General features: G+C 37.2%; 2 protein-coding genes across 5 annotated transcripts in view; one reads left to right on the top strand and one right to left on the bottom strand.

The window, feature by feature from the left end:
* Positions 1-6107, top strand: part of ENOSF1 (enolase superfamily member 1) — a 77033-nt gene extending 70926 nt beyond the window's left edge. For 3 of the 4 annotated variants that reach the window (XM_077135856.1, XM_077135857.1, XM_077135855.1), the window contains one exon: positions 5838-6107. In XM_077135856.1, the coding sequence (XP_076991971.1) occupies positions 5838-5939 (102 nt within the window). In that variant the 3' untranslated portion in view covers positions 5940-6107. The remainder of the gene's footprint in view (positions 1-5837) is intronic. The other variant, XM_077135858.1, reaches the window with a different exon arrangement.
* A 157-nt stretch (positions 6108-6264) lies between these two features.
* The window catches only part of TYMS (thymidylate synthetase), a 29173-nt gene continuing 15544 nt past the window's right edge, over positions 6265-19893 (bottom strand). The window contains exons 6-7 of the mRNA XM_077135859.1: positions 8472-8543; positions 6265-7357 (exon numbers count right to left, since the gene is read on the bottom strand). Of these exons, the coding sequence (XP_076991974.1) occupies positions 7220-7357; positions 8472-8543 (210 nt within the window). The 3' untranslated portion in view covers positions 6265-7219. The remainder of the gene's footprint in view (positions 7358-8471; positions 8544-19893) is intronic.

The raw sequence follows: 19893 nt of genomic DNA, 5'->3' as shown, positions 1-19893 counted from the left end.
ACTCCAGGCACCCCCACCCCATCAGCCCCCAGTGCACCTACCTGCCCCACACTCCCACCCCAAGTGCAGCCCATCATATCTCTTACACCCCTCCTGAGCACTACCTCCCCCTACATGTTCCCTGGAGGCTGATACGGGCACTAACCTCCATACCTAGGCTATCCCTGACCCCCACCCATATTGTAGCACAGCCTGAACCCACCCTGCCTGAGCTCAGCAATCCATTTACTGCACTCCCAGGCCCACACATGCACATGGGCCCACAACCATGACATTCAGGTCTGGGAACCGCATTCTACAGCAGTCCTAGAACTGTGCATGCACACAGCCCTCAGCCTCACTTCCCAGCTCTGAGAAAATGCCAATGTGCACAGCCAGGTCACAACTGCCCCCACTCCAACAATGCATGATGCCGACCTGCCACAGTTCTAGGCATGCACACAAAGGGCCCTGTGCCTTAGACCAGTGCACACCAGGGTTATGCCCCTCAAACTAGTGCACCTGCACAGGCACAACCTCCCTGATCGCTGGGTGCTCACGTTCACATGCATCAGCGTAACATCCCCAACCTGTGCCCATACCTGCCCTGAAACAAATCACCATACCAAGTGCTCCACCCCGTACCCTGGTCCCTGCTGTACAACCATCCCGCAAACACAAGGCCTTAGATTATTGAAAGAAATCGACTCCCAAAGTAAATCAAGATGTTTACATGCCACAAAGACAGCAGAAGATCACGAAGCATATCATAATGCAGACAGACAGAGCTCTGCCTAATGACCATATCAAAATACCAGAGGAGACACAGACATTGAAATAGTTAATCAAAGATGTTCACACAACTCTAATAAAATAAGTGGGACAGCATGTGATATAAAGATCAAGAAGACAACAGAAGAGCATAAGAGGAATTTGAAAGAATAAATAGAAAAATAGTGGATATCACAGAGATTAACAACAATTGACCAAATAAAAATCTTACTACAGGCACACAACACCAAATTTGAAGAGACAGAAGAAAGAATAAGTGATGTAGAGGACAGGAAACTGTTTGCTCAAAACAGCAAGTTGCAAAAAAGATGGAAAAAACTGAATTAGATCTCAGGGAAATGATAGGCAAAACAAAGCGCACAAATAAGAATCATTGGTGTCCCAGAAGGAGAAGAGAGGAGTACAAGGCTAAGAAGAGTAGTTGAAGATATAACGGGGGAAAACTTCCCAACCCTCACAAAGAACACAAATATACAAGTCAAAGAAGCCCAATGAACTCCAAACAGAATAAATCCAAATAGGCCTTCCCCAAGGCACATACTAATCAGTCTGTCAAATGTTGACGAGAAGCAGAAAATCCTGAAAGAGGCAAGAGAAAAACAATCTACTACATACAAGGGAAACCACAAAAGACTGAGTTCAGAATACTGAACTAGCACCGTGGAGGCAAGAAGGCAGTGGTATGATATATTCAAGATCCTGAAAGAAAAAGACTTTCAGCCAGGAATTCTGTATCCAGCCAAATTGTCCTTCAAAATTGAGGGAGAGATTAAAGTTTTCACCGAAAAAGAAGTCCTGAAAGAATCTGTCAGCAAGAAGCAGGCCCTACAAGGCTTACTCTGGTGAAGCTTATGTAGGTGGCGGTGAAGCTTATGTAGGTAGCCTACCTGTAGGTATGCCTAAGAGTTACTTCTAGAGGACCTCTTTTTTGCTCAGATGTGGCCTCAGTCTCTCTAAGCCCAACTCTGCAAGTGGAATCACTGCCCTGCCCTCTATGTGGGACATGACATCCAGGGATGAAAGTCTCTCTGGCAACATGAGAGACGACTCTCAGGGATGAATCCAGAGCTAGCACCGTGGGATCAACAATTCCATCCTGACCAAACGCAGGGAAAGAAGTGTAATTAATTAAGACCATTCCAGCCAATTCTAAAGAACACCTAGGGCAATATATAAGATTCCACAAGATTTCTTGCACTAGAGTAACTTTCTAGAAACTTACAACCTCCAGATGGGTCCCTGAAACCTACTTCAGCCTTTCCAGAACACCAGATAGTTGCATCTCCCTCCACCATATTAGTGACAGACACTTTATATATGAGAAATTTTGAATTCCCATAGCCCAAACACCTCTAAAGAGAGGGATGGAAAGATCAAAGGTGATGGTGGAGTTATACAGAGAACACAGGATTTAACAAATGAATATAAATGCTGAATCATTACACTGATGTATCTTTTAGTCTCCAGTATTTTAGAACAGCTAGAAGTAAAAACCTAAAATTGCAGAATTGTAACCTATGTCAAACTCTGAAATAGGTTCTACAACTAATTGTGGTGCTATGCTTTGAACATTATAGCTTTTTTGTATATGTTATTTTTCACAAAAGAAGAAAAAAATCGATTGTGGTGATAAAAAAGTATTTAAGCCCTCTATCCTCCTATATTCTGGAGCAGTTAGAAGGAAAAATATGAGAATGATCATATGATAGCCCATGACAAACTCTGGGATGTGTCCTGTAACCACTTGTTAAAGAGTGCTTTGAAAACTATTACTTTTTTATTTCTTTGCTTTGTATATAATATACAATAAAAATTTTAAAAAGTTATGGCCAAGCAAAACAATCAAATTGAAAAGTTGGAGGAGATAAAGAATTTGGAAAAACTAATCAAAGATAGTCAAATAAATCTAAACAAATTCAACAAGATGGCTAAGGAGATCAAAGAAGATATTAGGAGAGCATAAAGAAAAAATCTGAAAGAATATGCAGAAAAGTAATAGATCTTATGGAAATGAAAGACACTGTAGATGGAATTGGAAATATACTAGGAGAGACACACAATAGCAGATTTGAAGAGGCAGAAGAAAGGATCAGCAAACTAGAGGCCAGAGCAACCAAATTTCCAGACGAAATAAGAAATGGAGAAAAAGCTGGAAAAATGTGAGCAGAGTCTCAGAGAAATGGACAACACTAAAGTGCACAAATATATGCATCACAGGTGCGGTGGTTTGAAAGGATGTATGTACCTTAGAAAAGCCATGTTTTAATCCTAATCCCATTTTGTAAGGGCAGCCATTTCTTCTAATATTCAGTACTGTATGCTTGAAACTTTAATTAGATCATCTCCCTTGAGATGTGACTCAATCAAGAGTGGTTGTTAAACTGGATTAGGTGGACACGTGTCTCTGCCCATTCTAGGTGGGTCTTGATTACTTTATTGGAATCCTATAAAAGAGAAATTCAGAGAGAACAGAAAAAAATGACAGAGGCACAAAAAAGCTACAACAGAGAATGCTGTAGAACCACGAAGCAGAGTCCACCAGCCAGTGACTTTTGGAGATGAAGAAGGAAAACACCTCCCAGGGAGCTGGAGAAGAAGCTAACAGATGATGCCCGTGTTTGCCATGTGCCTTTCCAGCCAAAAGAGAAACCCTGACCATGTTGGCTATGCGCCTTTCCAGTTGAGAGAGAAACCCTGAACTTCATTGGCCTTCTTAAATCAAGGTATCTTTTCCTGGATGCCTTAGAGTGGACATTTCTATAGACTTGTTTTAATTGGGACATTTTCTCGGCCTTAGAATTGTAAACTAGCAACTTATTAAATTCCCCTTTTTAAAACCATTCTGTTTCTGGAATATTGCATTCTGGCAGCTAGCAAACTAGAACAATAGATATCCCAGAAGGAGAAAGGGGCCAGGAAGAATATTTGAGGAAATAATGGCGGAAAATTTCCCAACTCTTATAAAAGACATAAATGTCTTTTATAAGACAAATTGAAGAAGTCCAATGTACTCAGGAGAATTTCAGTTAAGAATAGAGGCCATCAGGAGATAGAAACAGGATAGATATTTGGTAACTGAGGTGAAGGGATACAGACTGTGCAACAGGATTGATGGTAAAAATTCAGAAATGGATAGCACAATACAACTTGATTGTAGCACAATAATATAAGTACACTGAATACAGATGAATATGAGAAGGATAGAGGGAGAAGGGCTGGGGCACATATGAAACCAGAAGGACAGATAGACGATAAAGACTGAGATGGAATAATGTAGGAATGCCTAGAGTGTACAATGATAGTGACTAAATGTACAAATTAAAAAATGTTTTTGCATGAGGAAGAACAAAGGAATGTCAATATTGCAGGATGTAAAAAACAAAAAACAAACAAAAAACACGCCAAAGGATAAAATGTCTGAAGCAAGGGCTGCTTTTACAGTAACAATAAATGTTAATGGATTAAACTCCCCAGTCAAAAGACACAGACTGGCAGAAAGGATGAAATATGATCTATCTATATGCTATTTAAAAGAGACTCATTTTAGACTCAAACATAAAAATAGGTTGGAAGTGAATGGATGGAGAAAGATATTCCACACAAACAGTAACCAAAAAAAAACACTAAGGTAGCTATACTAATATTAGACAAAATAGATTTTAAGTGCAAAAATGTTATGAGACAAAGAAGGATACAATATATCAATAAAAGGGGTAGTTAATCACAACCATAAATATTTATGCACCTAATCAAGGTGCTACATTTTTACAGGCTTAGAACTATAAACTTGTAATTTATTAAATTCCCTTTCATAACATATTAAAAGCCATTCTAATTCAGGTATATTGCATTCTGACAACTTACAAACCAAAACAACCTCCTGTAACTCAACAACAAAAAGACAAACAACCCAACTGAAAAGTTGGGGAAAGACCTGAATAGAAATTTCTCCAAAGAAGATAAATGGCAAAAAAACATACATGAAAAGATGTGCAATTTCCTTAACTAATGGGAAATGCAAATCAAAACCATTATACCATTCCACACATGCTAGATGGTCACTGTTTAAAAAAGGAAACTAGCAAGTGCTAGAGAGGATATGTAGAAACAGAAACACTTGTACAATGTTGGTGGGAATTTAAAATAGTACAACCACTGTGGAAAACTGTTTAGCTATTCTTCAGAAATGTAAGAATTAGCACATGACTTGGCAATCCTATTACTAGGCATACACCCAAAAGAATAGAAATCAGGGACTCTAACCTATCTGCAGACTGACTGATTTTCATAATGGCATTACTCACAGTTGCCAAAGGTAGAAACAATCCAAGTTTTCATCAGTGGATGTATGTATAAACAAAACGTGGTATACACATGATGAAAAATTAGTTAGCCATAAAAAAGAAATGAAGTTCTACCACATGCTGCAATATGGATGGAACCTTTAAGATAGCATGCTGGAAATAACAAACCAGACACAAAAGAACAAGTATTATTTGGTCTCACTGATATGAAATAATTAGAATAAGAAAATTCAGTCAGAAACTAGAATACAGGTTTAACAAGGGCTGGGGTGGAGGTAGGGAATGGGTAGTTAATGCTTAATTGGTACAGAGTTTCTCTTTGGGGTCATGGGAAAATTTTGGTAATGGATGGTGATGATGGTAGCCCAACAGTGTGAATGTAATCCACACCACCAAATGGTATACTTGAAAGTGGTTAAACTGTGAAGTTTTCTGTAATATTAACTGTAATTAATATTACAGTTATAAGAACATTCTTTCATAAATTGTAACAAACGTATCACACTAATATGATATGTTAATAGGGAAAACTGAGCATAGGGAGGAGTGTTTATGGGACCTGTGTACCTTTTCTATGCAGTTTTGTGTATAAGCTACTAAAAGGAGTTTTCTGTTTAAGGATTCCATAGTGTATCTCTCTGCATTTTAAATAATCTGCTATCTCTGGCTTAGACTTAAAAGCATTTCTAGGAGAAGAAATACATAAAATAGATGTTTTGTTCCAGATGGCTATTAGCATCTATAAATTTTTGTCTTTGACAGGATGCTGGCTATTCAACAGAAATGAAGGAGGAATCTGTAAAGAAATACCAGTATCCTGAAGGTGAAGTCTGGAAGAAACTCCTTGCGGCTCAAAGAAATTAAGTGTTCAGCCATAACATTTTTTTTTAAGGGAAAATGCTTAAAATTACAAAAGGAGAAAAAAAATCCTCCCAATCAAGAAAAGTTTGTCTACAAGTCATATGAACCTCAAAAATCAGCTCAATAATTATTACCTTAGTCTTTTGGCAAATAAATATGTATTCTCATATATTTCTTTTTCTTGTATTCTCATATGTATTTTTATATGAATTTAGATTTAATTAATCCAAAATCCAGAAAGACATTAAAAAATTTTCATACTAAACATTAAACTATACTTGAGAATAAGTAACATAATAATTATTAACTTGCCAGAACAATTCCTTATTCTATTTAATACCTGTCCTAAATTAGCAGAATAAAAATAATTCTATAGGAACAAGCAGGATGTCTTAGTATGCAACAAATGTATAAACATTTTACTTGTTAGCCTTGAAAACAGTCTGGTATCTCTTTTGTTGTTGCAGTGAAACCAATGAGGTCAAAATGTTTTTTTCATATGACCCTTAAAATGGACATTATATTTTAGTGATAAAAGGCAGCTAGACTGATGAATTTTGTTACTTGGATTAAATCATCATCAGGTGAAGCAGAGGAAAGAGATGAAAAGCTTAAGTATTTAAAGTTATTTTCATGTTCATTACTGATACTGTGAATCAGGCAACAAAAATGACAGTCATACATCTTAATTTTCTCTTACGTAGGCAAAATAGTTTAATTCTATAATTAGCATGTAAACGACAATATAGCTGGTTTGTTAACCGGTTTGGTCAAACCTAATTATTTTAGGCAGGAACTGGGCTGACAGGGCAATACAGAATAAAACACTGTGAGGGTAGAACAGGCGATGTTATAGCAACCTACCAAACAATATAACTAAGTGATCATAAGCACACTAACCATTATGGTGTTATTCAGCTCCCTAAAGTTGGAGGGAACAGTTTATATAATTCTTGAAATTTACTGACCTTCCTTATAAAGATAGGATTTGAAACGCATGGACACGTTTTTGGTATATAAATTTTGTCTATGAATTTTTACTCTTCATAATCTTAGCCTTTTTAGTTAACTAAACTCCAAGCCTCTTGTTACTAAAACAAACAGCAGTTATATTTGCTCATAGCAACATCCTTAAAAACAAGGCATTTTAAAAGTGAACAACAACTAATAGGTAACCAATAGATTTCTGACCTAATTCTTTTCCTTTATAGCAAAAATAATTCACTTGCCATCCAATCCCTTAAGACTGACAACACCCTTGAAATAATTCTGTTAAAAGCACTTTAGACAGCCATTTCCATTTTAATAGTCGGATGAGGATTGTACCCTTCAATCTGAAAGTCTTCGGCTTTGAAGTCATCAATTGTTTCAACTTTTCGAAGAATTTTGAGCTTGGGGAAAGGTCTTGGTTCTCGCTGAAGCTAAAAACAAGAAAATAAGGCCTAGGATCATTATTTTGCCAAATGTGTACAACCTGCTTTAATTCCTCTCACCACGTCTCTCCATAACACAGGTACACAGTATTTTATCAACTATTTTATAAGGGTACAAAACTGGAGATACCACACCCCTGGTTAGGCAATACTTCTGGGAGAGTAACCAACTGATTCTTTCACATAAATAACAAAGTATATTTTGTGAAATTACATAGCATTAGTAGCCTGATGTTTCAGCTGGGTAAACTGATACCTGGGTAAATTCTCAGCCACTCTTAGTGAAATTACTGAGGACAGGGACAGTCTTTTACTTCTGTGTCTGTAACTCATGGTAGCTCACACCCACAGAAAGCAGACTAAATCTGTTGACAATTAACAGAAAGGGATGGAAGCCAGGATCCCTGGGACACACACTCAGTGGCAATTAAGATGTGACACAAACTGTGATCTCTTATTATTGTGTTTAGCACCGACCAGGGGAGAGAGAGAGAATGTGAAAGACTTTCAACAAGCCATGGAGTCACCCTCCAATCAGAAGTGCTCAAGCTTCCAAAAAGAGTTAACTTGCAAAACCAGAATCTAATCTGAAAGGGGCTAAAGGTTTCTGGTTCTACATTTCTTTTTCCTTGGGGCTAATTTAGCAGACACTTGCATTTTTATTGCCGTTTCAAATGAAAACTTGTTAGCTGCTATATAAACTTAGACATCTGAGTAAATAAGACTTTGAAAGTTCAGATCTTAGTCCTATTTAGTATAAAATTAAGGGAAAATATTTGCATTTAAATTTTCCTAATATGAGTTAAAATACCACTCTGGGAAGGTTCCTAATCCCCTGGTCAGAACATGGCTTTTCCTCTCTGGTCCTGGCACTGTGTACCTGATAGCACCCATCATACTCACTGCCTATGGCTGGAGAAACGCATGCCTGCCTGATCCCCGCCCACCAGCCTATCCGAAAGTGAAGCTGCGCCGTCACAGCCTATTCAGCTTCAATCAGTCACAGCACTGAGCTGAGTGCCTATTAACTAAGGGTGTTCTATAAATGAACCTTCCATTAAAATAAGGTAACAAACTCAAAAAGGTAACAGAAAATTCTTACCTGAGCTTTCAGTGCCTCAATGTGATTCAGGTAAATATGTGCATCTCCCAAAGTATGTACAAAGTCCCCTGGCTACAGTCCACAGGAGAAAGCAAAACAATAAATGGTTTAAGTTTCAAAACCAACTATTTAAAAACATATTATTTAGAGTATGCAGACTTCCTAAGCATTCTCAAAAATAAATTTACTGTTTACAAGAGACTCACCTTAAAAATAATAAACAAAAGTAGGCTAAAAGTGAAAAGATGGGAAAAATACATAATACACAAACAGTAACTAAAAAAGCATTGGGGTCGCTATACCAACATCAGTCCCTAATGTTTACTAATGAAGGTTCATGAGTCAGCCCAGAATGAACCCACCCCAATTTTGAAGTTATTTTGATAAACTAAACTGGATCTAAACAAAATGGGCTGGCCTGGCATGCTCTGTGGCTTAGACTTTAACCTATAAATCACCTATACCTCATTATAACACTAGAAACCACATCATCATATTAAGGCTGTTTTATTATATATGTTCTATAAGCACATAATCAATTTGTGCATGCTCAATAATTAGATCACCTGTGTTTACATCTGTGCCAGTTGAACCTTTTTATAAAAGCCTGTCCTTTAATACTCATGCAGTATTGCTAAGTAGGCATTTTTGATTATCCATGTGCCTTGCCAGTTGAGAGAGAAACCCTGAACATCATCAACCTTCTTGAACCAAGATATCTTTCCCTGGATGTCTTAGATTGGACATTTCTATTACCTTGCTTTAATCTGGACATTTTCACAGCCTTAGAGCATGTAAACTTGCAGCTTAATGCATTTCCCTTTTGAAAAGCCGTTCCATTTCTGGTATATTGCATTCTGGTAGCTTGCAAACTAGAATGTCATATAGAGCCACTGTGCTCTTTATCCTAAAACGTATTCATCTTTTGATACTATAAACAATGAGAATTACTTCAGTTTCAGGAGACAGACTTTTGGGCTGATCGGCCATCTGCTCTTCTGCTTCACACCTAGCAATAAACTCTTTCTCTCTCGGAAAGCCCTGTGTGTCTCAGGAATTGGTCACTGAGTGCATCAGGCAAAGAATCCATTGCCTTTGTCCCATAATGGGATCTTCTCTGAATACAATGAAATGAAGCTAGAAATCAGTAACAGAGAACTGGAAAATTCACACAACACTCTTAAACACCCAATAGGTTATAGTAGATATCTCAAGGGAAATTAGGATATACATGTTGAGGCAAATGAAAAAAAATAAAACAACGCAGGAAAACTTATGGGATCCAGCAAAGGCAGTACTCAATGAGAAACTTAGTTCTAAATGCCTACCTTAAAAAAGGAAGAAAAATCTCAAACAGAGAACCTAGCCCTCACGCCTGGAAGAATTAGAAACAGAAGAGCAAATTAAACTCAAGTGAGCAAAAGGGAAGAAATAAAGATTAGAGCAGAGATAAATGAAAGAATAAAAAAAAAATAGAATCAACAGAATCAAAGGTTGTTTAGAAAAGATCAATAAAATTAACAAATCTTTTAGCTAGACTGACAGAAAAAAGAGGATATAATTAAAATCAGTAAAGGGAGGACATTACTACAGACCCCATGGAAATAAAATGGATTATAAAAGGATACTAGGAACAACCATCTGCCAAACTAGATGACCTAGATGAAACGGACACATGCCTAGATGTACCTGAACAACCCACACTGACTCAAGAAGAAATAGAAGAAAAAAAAAGAAATAGACTTCAACAGACCAATAACAAGTAAAAAGACTGAGTCATCAGAAATCTCTCAACAAATAAAAGCCCAGGACCACATCTTCACGGGTGAATTTTACTAAACATTCCAAGATTTAACACCAATCTTGCCCACTGACCAAAAAAACTGAAGAGGAAAAACATTTCCTAATCATTCTATGAGGCCAAAATTGCCCTAATATCAAAACCTGATGAAGATACAAGAAAAGAAAATTACAAACCAACCGTTCTAATGAATATAGCTGCAAAAATCCTCAACAAAATACTTGCACAACAAATCCAACAGCATATTAGAAGAACTACATACCATGATCAAGTGGGATTTATCCCAGATATGCAAGAGTGGTTCAACACAAGAAAGTCAGTTAATATAAATATGCCACATTAATAAAATGAAGGAAAAAGACCATACGGTCCTCTAGACTGATGCAGAAAAGTCATTTGGCAAAATCCAGCACCCCTTGCCTTTTTTCAATTTTATTGAGATACATTCACACACTATACAAACCATACAATCAGTGGCTCACAGTATGATCAAATAGTTGTGCATATATCCCCATGATCAATTTTAGAACATTTTCATTACTCCAGAAAAATAAAAGTAAAAAATAAAATCCAAATCCTCCTACACCCCTCATCACCCCATACTGATAATCCATACTATTGATGTGTTTACATTTATAGCTGTTGATGAAAGAAAATATTACTGTTAACTCTAGTCCATAGTTTGCAATAGGTATATTTTCCTCATGTACACCTCTATTAACTCCTTATAAAAGGGTCATATGTTTGTTCTAGTTCATGAAAGAACTTTTTCAAAAAAATTTTTATTAATAAAGCCAATCAACATACAACATGAACTTTCTTAACATATGAACATTCCATACTTGGTGTGTAATCAGTGGCTCACAGTATCATCACATAGTCATATATTCATTCCATGAGGATTTCTCAGTACACTTACATCACTCCAGAAAAAGAAATAAAAAGAAAAAAGAAAAAACTCACATGTACCATACTCCTGACCCCTTCCTCTCATTGACCACTAGTATTTCCTTCTACCCAATTTATTTTAACATTTCTTCCCCCTATTATTTATTTTTAATCCATATTTTTTTACTCATCTGTCCATAAAATAGATAAAAGGAGCATCAGAACAAGGTTTTCACATCAGTCACTGTCTCAGCACCCCTTGTTAATAAAAATACCTAGAAATCTAGAAATACAAAGGGAATTTTCCTCAGTATGAAAAGATCATATATGAGAAACCCATAGCTAATATATCCAATGATGACTGATAAAAACTTTCACCCTAAGATCTGGAATAAGGCAAGGATGCCTGACAGAAAGGGCCAAGATGGCAGCTTAGCAAGCTGGAGGATTTAGTTCATCCTCCAGAGCAGCTAATAAATAGCCAGGAACAGGACAGAACAACTGCTGGGGTCACGTCAGTGACCAGACACACAGCATACCCCAGTCTGGACCAGCTGGAATGGCTGTGAGCCCACCAAGAACCATAAGTCCCCCAAGCCCCAGAGGCTGGTGCCCCTCCCCGACAAGTTGCTTCCCAGAAGGGAAAGGAAAGAGACTTTACCAGCAGCAGGGGCTGAGTGCAACCAAGCTCCAATTGTGCAATTAACAAATTCTGACTACTAAAAATAGACCCCCAGCTCAGCTGAACCTTGAATAAAAGTGGAGGTCGCTGGTTTTTGCCCTGGTGCAGAGGGGTCAGGGCTGACAGAAATAAACAAACAAACACACACAAAGGTTCTTTTGGATTCGAAAAGGTTTGGGCCCTGAAGGAAAGGAGGAGGAACAGAGAACCTACAGATACACAGAGCAATGGACCAACTTAAGCTCTTGACTGTCAAACCCAGGGAGTGGGGGTCCTGCTCTGAAAAGGATTTTTCACTTTTGTTTTAGCGGCTGTGTTTTATGGCTTGACTGCTCTTTGGGTACAGCTGTAAGGCTTCTCAGGCTCCACTGCCGCAGGCATAGACAGGATTAAGCTTGTTTGAATGTTTGTCTGGAGGCTGTGCCTTCCCCAGGAGAAGGGTGGAGCCCAGCAGACAGAGAATTCTTCCCTCAAGGGCTTCAGACCTCAGGGTCTGCAAAAGTGAAGCCATTAAAACCAGACTACAGCCTCTCCTCTGTCTCTGCCACGCCCCTAACAGGAAGAGTCTGCTGAGGTTAAAGGTACGGCATCACCTTATGCTGGTGGGACCTGCAGGAAGACAAGCACCACATACTGGGAAGGACAGCAAAAACAGAGAGCCCAGAGGCTTCCTAGGAAACCCCTTCAATCTGCTGGGTCTCACCCTCAGGGAAAACTGATGAGGTGACTCCTTCCTGCTGACAGGAGACCAGTTTGGTCTGGGAAAATCTGGCTGGGGTCTTTAATACTTAAGTAGACCTTCCTAAGGGGTAAAAAGGCACCATACAGGCAGCACAAGAAACAAGAAAACAAGAACTGAAAAATTATGATCTGTTGAACAAAACCCTAAGCTAGAGGTCTAGAATAAGCTAAACTGAATGTCAACAGACAGACAACAAAGTCACCCAACGAGAAAATCCTTGGTAAAAAAAGTGCAAACAATCTCCAGAATAAACTAAGAAAATTAAATGCCCAGACACCAGCAGAAAATAACTAATCATACTAGGAAAAGTGAAGATATGGCCCAGTCAAAGGAACAAATTCACAATTCAAATGACATACAGGAGTTGAAATAATTCAGAATGTTCGAACAGACATGGAAACCTCATCAAAAATCAAATACTGAATTGAAGGAGGATATAAAGAAGGCAAGGAAGGAATAAGAAGAAAAAATTGAAAGTTTGAAAAAACAAAAAAACTTATGGGAATAAAATGCACAGTAGAAGAGATGAAAAAAACAATGGAAACCCACAATGTCAGATTTCAAGAGGCAGAAGATAGGATTAGTGAACTGGAGGACGGGACAACTGAAACCCAACAGGCAAAAGAACAACATATATAGGGAAAAGAATGGAAAAATATGTGCAGGGACTCAGGGAATTGAATGACAACATGAAGCACCCAAATATACATGTTGTGGATGCCCCATAAAGAGAACAGAAGGGAAAAGGAGGAGGAAATTATCAATGAAAATTTCCCAACTCTTATGAAAGACTCAAAATTAAAATTACAGATCCAAGAAGTGCAGTGTACTCCAAACAAAACAGATCCAAACAGACGTACTCCAAGACACTTACTAATCAGAATGTCAGATGTCAAAGAGAAAGAGAGAATCTTGACAGCAGCAAGAGAAAAGCAATCCATCACATACAAGGGAAGCCCAATAAGACTACGTGTAGATTTCTCAGCAGAAACCAAGGAGGCGAGGAGACAGTGGGATGATATATTTAAATTACTAAAAGGGAAATACTGCCAACCAAGAATTCTATATCCACCAAAACTGTCCTTCAAAAAGGAGGGAGAAATTAAAACATTTTCAGACAAAAAAATCACTGAGAGAATTTGTGACCAAGAGACCGGCTCTGCAAGAAATATGAAAGGGAGCATTAGAGACAGATATAAAAAGACAGGAGAGACAGGTATGGAGAAGAGTGTAGAAATGAAGACTATCAGTAAAAGTAAAAAGAAGGAAAACTAGATATGACATATAAAATCCAAAAGGCAAAATGGTAGAAGTACTGCCCATACAGTAATAACACTAAATGTTAATGGATTAAACTCCCCAATCAAAAGACATAGACTGGTAGAATGGATTACAAAACAGGACCCATCTATATGCTCTCTATAGGAAACGCATCTTAGACTCAAGGATCAACATAAGTTGAAAGTGAAAGGTTGGGGAAAGATATTTCATGCAAATAACAATCAGAAAAGAACAGGAGTACCTATACTAATATCCAACAAATTAGACTTCAAATGTAAAAAAGTTAAAAGAGACAAAGAGGACACTATGTATTAATAAAAGGAACAATTTAACAAGAAGACATAACAATCATAGATATTTATGCACCAAGCCAGAATGCTCCAAAATACATGAGGCAAACATTGAAAACACTGAAAAGAAAAATAGATACATCTACCATAATAGTTGGAGACTTCAATTCCCCACTCTCATCAATGGGCAGAGCATCTAGACAGAGGATCAATAAAGAAACAGAGAATCTGAATAATACAGTAAATGAGCTAGACTTAACAGACATTTATAGAACATTACACCCCACAACAGCGGCATATAACTTTTTCTCAGGTGCTCATGGATCAATGTCAAGGATAGACCATATGCTGGGTCACAAAGCAAGTCTCAATAAATTAAAAAAGACTGAAATCATACAAAACACTTTCTCAGATCATAAAGTAGTGAAGTTGGAAATCAATAATAGGAAGAATGCTAGAAAATTCACAAACAAATGGAGGCTCACAACACATTCTTAAAGAACCAGTGGGCCAAGGAAGAAATTACAAGAGAAACAAGAGAAATAAAAAAATATCTCGAGGCAAATGAAAATGAAAACACAACATATCAAAATTTATGGGATGCAGCAAAGGCAGTGTTAAGAGGGAAATGTATTCTTTATCGAAACAGAAGAAAGAGCAAAAATCAAGGAATTAACTGTCTACTCAGAAGAACTAGAGAAAGAACAGCCAACGAACCCCAAAGCAAGCAAAAGGAAAGAAGTAAGGAAGATTAGAGCAGAAATAAATGAAATTGGGAACATGAAAACAATCGAGAAAAATCAACAAAACCAGAAGTTGGTTCTATGAGAAAATCAATAAGATTGATGGATCATTAGCAAGGGTGACAAAAAGAAGAACAGGGAGGACACAAATAAATAAAATCAGAAATGCAAGAGGAGACATAACCACTGACCCCACAAAATAATGGAAGTAATGAGAGGATACTATGAACAACTTTATGCTAATAAACTCGACAATGCAGATGAAATGGATGACTTCCTAGAAAGGCATGAACAACCAACATCGACTCGAGAAGAAACAGACGACCTCAACAAACCATTCACAAGTAAAGAAACTGAATCAGTCATAAAGAAGCTCCCCAAAAAGAGAAGTCCACGACCAGATGGCCTCACATGTGAATTCTACCAAACATTCAAGAAAGAATTAGTACCAATCCTGCTAAAACTCTTCCAAACAATTGAAGATGAGGGAAAGCTATCTAACTCATACTACAAAGCCAACATCACCCTCATACCAAAGCCACACAAAAATATTACAAAAAAAGAAAAAGAAAACTACAGACAAATGTCTCTTACGAATATAGATGCAAAAATCAACAAAATTCTTGCAAATCAAATCCAGCAGCATATTAAAACAATTTTACACCATGGCCAAGTAGGATTCATCCCAGGTATGCAAGGATGGTTCAACATAAGAAAATCACTTAATGTAATACACCATATCAACAAATCAAAGCAGAAAAACCACCTGATCATCTCAATTGATGCAGAAAAGACATTTGACAAAATTCAACATCCTTTCCTGTTGAAAACACTTCAAAGGGTAGGAATAGAAGGGAATTTCCTCAACATGATAAAGGGAATATATGAAAAACTCACAGCTAACATCATCCTCAATGGGGAAAAACTGAAAACTTTCCCCCAAGATCAGGAACAAGACAAGGATGTCCACTATCACCACTGTTATTCAACATTGTGTTGGATGTTCTAGCCAGAGCAATTAGATAAGAAAAAGAAATACAAGGCATCAAAATAGAAAGGAAGAATTTCCATCTCACTGTTTGCGGATGATATGATATGTATGTTGAAAAACCCAAAAAATACACAGCAAAACTACTAGAGCTAATAAATGAGTACAGCAAAGTGGCAGGCGACAAGATTAACACTCAAAAATCTGTTGTGTTTCTATACACTAGTAATGAACAATATGAGGGGGAAATCATGAAAAAAATTTCATTTACAATTGCAACCAAAAGAATAAAATATTTAGGAGAAAATTTAACTAAAGAGATAAGAGACCCATACAGAGAAAACTATAAGAAATTGTTAAAAGAAATCACAGAAGACCTAAATAAATGGAAAGGCATACCATGTTCATGGATTGGAAGACTAAATATAGTTATGATGTCAATTCTACCTTAATTGATTTACAGATTCAATGCAATACCAATTAAAATCCCCAAAACTTACTTCTCAGAAATAGAAAAACCAATAACCAAATTTATCTGGAAGGGCAGGGTGCCCTGAATAGCCAAAAGTATCCTGAGAAAGAAAAATGAAGTCGGATGTCTCACGCTACCTGACTTTAAGGAATATTATGAAGACAGAGTGGTCAAAACAGCATGGTACTGGCATAAAGATAGATATATTGACCAATGGAATCAAATAGGGTGTTCCAATAAAGACCCTTTCATCTACGGACAATTGATTTTTGATAAGGCAGTGAAGCCAACTCCACTGGGACAGAACAGTCTTTTCAATAAATGGTGCCTAGAGAACTGGATATCCACATGCAAAAAAATGAAAAAGGATCCATATCTCACACCCTGTACAAAAGTTAACTCAAAATGGATTAAGGACGTAAACATTAGATCTAAGACCATGAAACTGTTAGAAGAAAATATAGGGAAATATCTTATAAATCTTATAATAGGAGGCGGTTTCCTAGACCTTACACCCAAAGCACGAACACTGAAAAAAGAAATAAATAAATGGGAACTCCTCAAAATTAAACACTTTTGCACATCAAAGAACTTCATCAAGAAAGTAAAAAGACAGCCTACACAATGGGAGACAATATTTGGAAACGATATATCAGATAAAGGTCTAGTATCCAGAATATATAAAGAGATTATTCAACTCAACAACAAAAACACAGACAACCCAATTACAAAATAGGCAAAAGACCTGAACAGACACTTCTCAGAAGAGGAAATACAAATGGCCAAAAGGCACATGAAAAGATGCTCAACTTCCCTGGCTATTAGGGAAATGCAAATCAAAACCACAATGAGATATCATCTCACACCCACCAGAATGGCCATTATCAATAAAACAGAAACTTACAAGTGCTGGTGAGGATGTGGAGACAGAGGCACACTTTTCCATTGTTAGTGGGAATGTCAAATGGTACAACCGCTGTGGAAGGCAGTTTGGTGGTTCCTCAGGAAGCTAAGCATAGAACTGCTATTAGACCTAGCAACACCATTGCTAGGTATATATTCAGAGGACATGAGGGCAAAGACACAAACAGACATTTGCACACCACTGTTTATAGCAGCAATATTTACAATTGCCAAGAGATGGAACCAGCCCAAATGTCCATCAACAGATGAGTGATATATACATATGATGGAATATTATACAGCTGTAAGAGAGAAAAAGTTATGAAGTATATAACAAAATGGATGAACCTTAAGGACATTATGCTGAGTGAGATTAGCCAGAAATAAAAGAACAAATACTGGTCTCACAGATATGAACTAACATTAATGAATGGACTTGGATAATTTCAGTTAAGAACCAAGGTCATCAGGACATAGAAACAGGGTAGATATTGGGTAATTGGAACTGAAGGGATACAGACTGTGCAACGGGACTGATTATAAAAATTCAGAAATGGATAGCACAATACTACCTAACTGTAATACAGTAATGTTAGAACACTGAATGAAGCTGAATGTGAGAAGGATAGAGGGAGGAGGCCTGGGGGCACAAATGAAATCAGAAGGAAAGAGAGACAATAAAGACTGAGATGGTACAATCTAGGAATGCCTAGAGTATATAATGATAGTGACTAAATGTACAAATTTAAAAATGTTTTACATGAGGAAGAACAAAGAAATGTCAATAATGCAGGGTGTTGAAAATAGATGGTAAATTAATATTTTAAAACTTTAACTTATGTGTGAGACTAAAGCAAAAACTGTTTATTTGGTATCAAAATTTATATTTCGACTAGTGCACTTCCTAATATAACTTATGTGGACAGCTTAATTGAACATCATAAGTACATGGAACCTTGAGTAGGGCATGAGATTTTGTAGGTTTGTGTAGAGTGATGCCTCAGTAAATCCCAGAAGGATTTCAACAGTGAATAAAATTTGCCAAGTCTCCTTGGAGGAATGGTGAGAAAGGGGTAAAATTCTCCAACTGGAGAATTTTTGATATTCTCACAAGCAGTGGGGACAACCAAAGCAAGAGGCTGAGCCCCCAATCTTGGGGTTTATTCATATGAAACTTAATCCCACAGATGATAGGCTAAGCCTAGTTAAAATCAGGCCTAAGAGTCACTCCAAGAGAAACTCTTTTGTTGCTCAGATGTGGCCTGTCAGCCAACACGACAAGCAAACTCACTGCCCTCCCCCTCTCTACGTGGGACATGACTCCCAGGGGTGTAAACCTTCCTGGCAATATGGGACAGAAATCCTAGAATGAGCTGGGACTCAGCACCAAGGGATTGAGAAAACCTTCTTAACCAAAAGGAGGAAGAGCGAAATGAGAGAAAATAAAGTGTCAATGGCTGAGAGATTCCAAACAGAGTCTAAAGGTTATTCTTATGCATTAAGAATAACCTTGTTTTCAAGATGGAGAGGCTGGAGGGAACTGCCTGAAAATGTACAGCTGTGTTCCAGTAGCCATGTTTCTTGAAGATGATTGTATAATGATATAGCTTTCGCAATGTGACTGTGTGGTTGTGAAAACCTTGTGTCTGATGCTTCTTTTATCTACCTTATGAACGTATGAGTAAAACATATGGATTAAAAATAAATAAATAATAAGGGGAACATATGTTAAAATAAATTTAGTAGATTGAAATGCTATTGATCATTGAAAGGGAGGGGTAAGGGGTATGGTGTGTACGAATTTTTTTGTTTTCTTTTCATTTCTTTTTCTGAATTGATGCAAATGTTCTAAGAAATGATCATGATGATGAATATACAACTATGTGATGAAAAAAATGTTCATATTATATAAAAAACAAAACGACAAGGATGCCCACGCCCACCACTGTTATTCAGCACTGTAGGGGAAGTTCTAAACTCAGCAATTAGACAAGAAAAATAAATAAAAGGCATCCAAATCAGAAAAGAGTAAGTAAAACTTCTTATATGATATGAACCTATATATAAATAATAAACAACAAAGTGACAAGAGCTAATTAAGATTCAGCAAAGCAGGGTATAAGATCAATACACAAACATCAGTTGTGTTTCTATAAACTAGTAATGAACAATCTGAAGAGGAAATAATGTTTCCAATTATAAAGACACGTGAATAAACAAATGTCCAGGAATACATTTAATCAAGAATGTAACGTATTTGTACACAGAAAACTGCAGAACATTGCAGACAGAAATTTAAAAAGACGTAAATATATGGAAGGACATTACTTGTTCATGGATTAGAAAATGAAATACTGTTAAGATATCAATTCTATCCAAAGTGATTTACAGATCAATGCGATCGCAATCAAAATCCCAACAGCCTCCTTTACAGAAATGGGAAAGGAAATCATCAAATTCATATGGAAGGGTAAGTGGTACTAAACCATCCTGAAAAATAACAAACTTGGAGGACTCATACTTCTTCATTTTAAAACTTGTTACAAGGTCACAGTAATCAAACAGCATGATTCTGAGGCAGCAGGGCAAGATGGCAGCTTAGTGACATATGGAATTTCGTTCATCATCCAAA

Source organism: Tamandua tetradactyla, chromosome 18 (assembly GCF_023851605.1).
Source record: "Tamandua tetradactyla isolate mTamTet1 chromosome 18, mTamTet1.pri, whole genome shotgun sequence".
NCBI classification, from domain to species: Eukaryota; Metazoa; Chordata; class Mammalia; order Pilosa; family Myrmecophagidae; genus Tamandua; species Tamandua tetradactyla.
The sequence above is the reverse complement of the archived record's forward strand: the minus strand, read 5'-3'. Positions and strand labels throughout refer to the sequence as shown.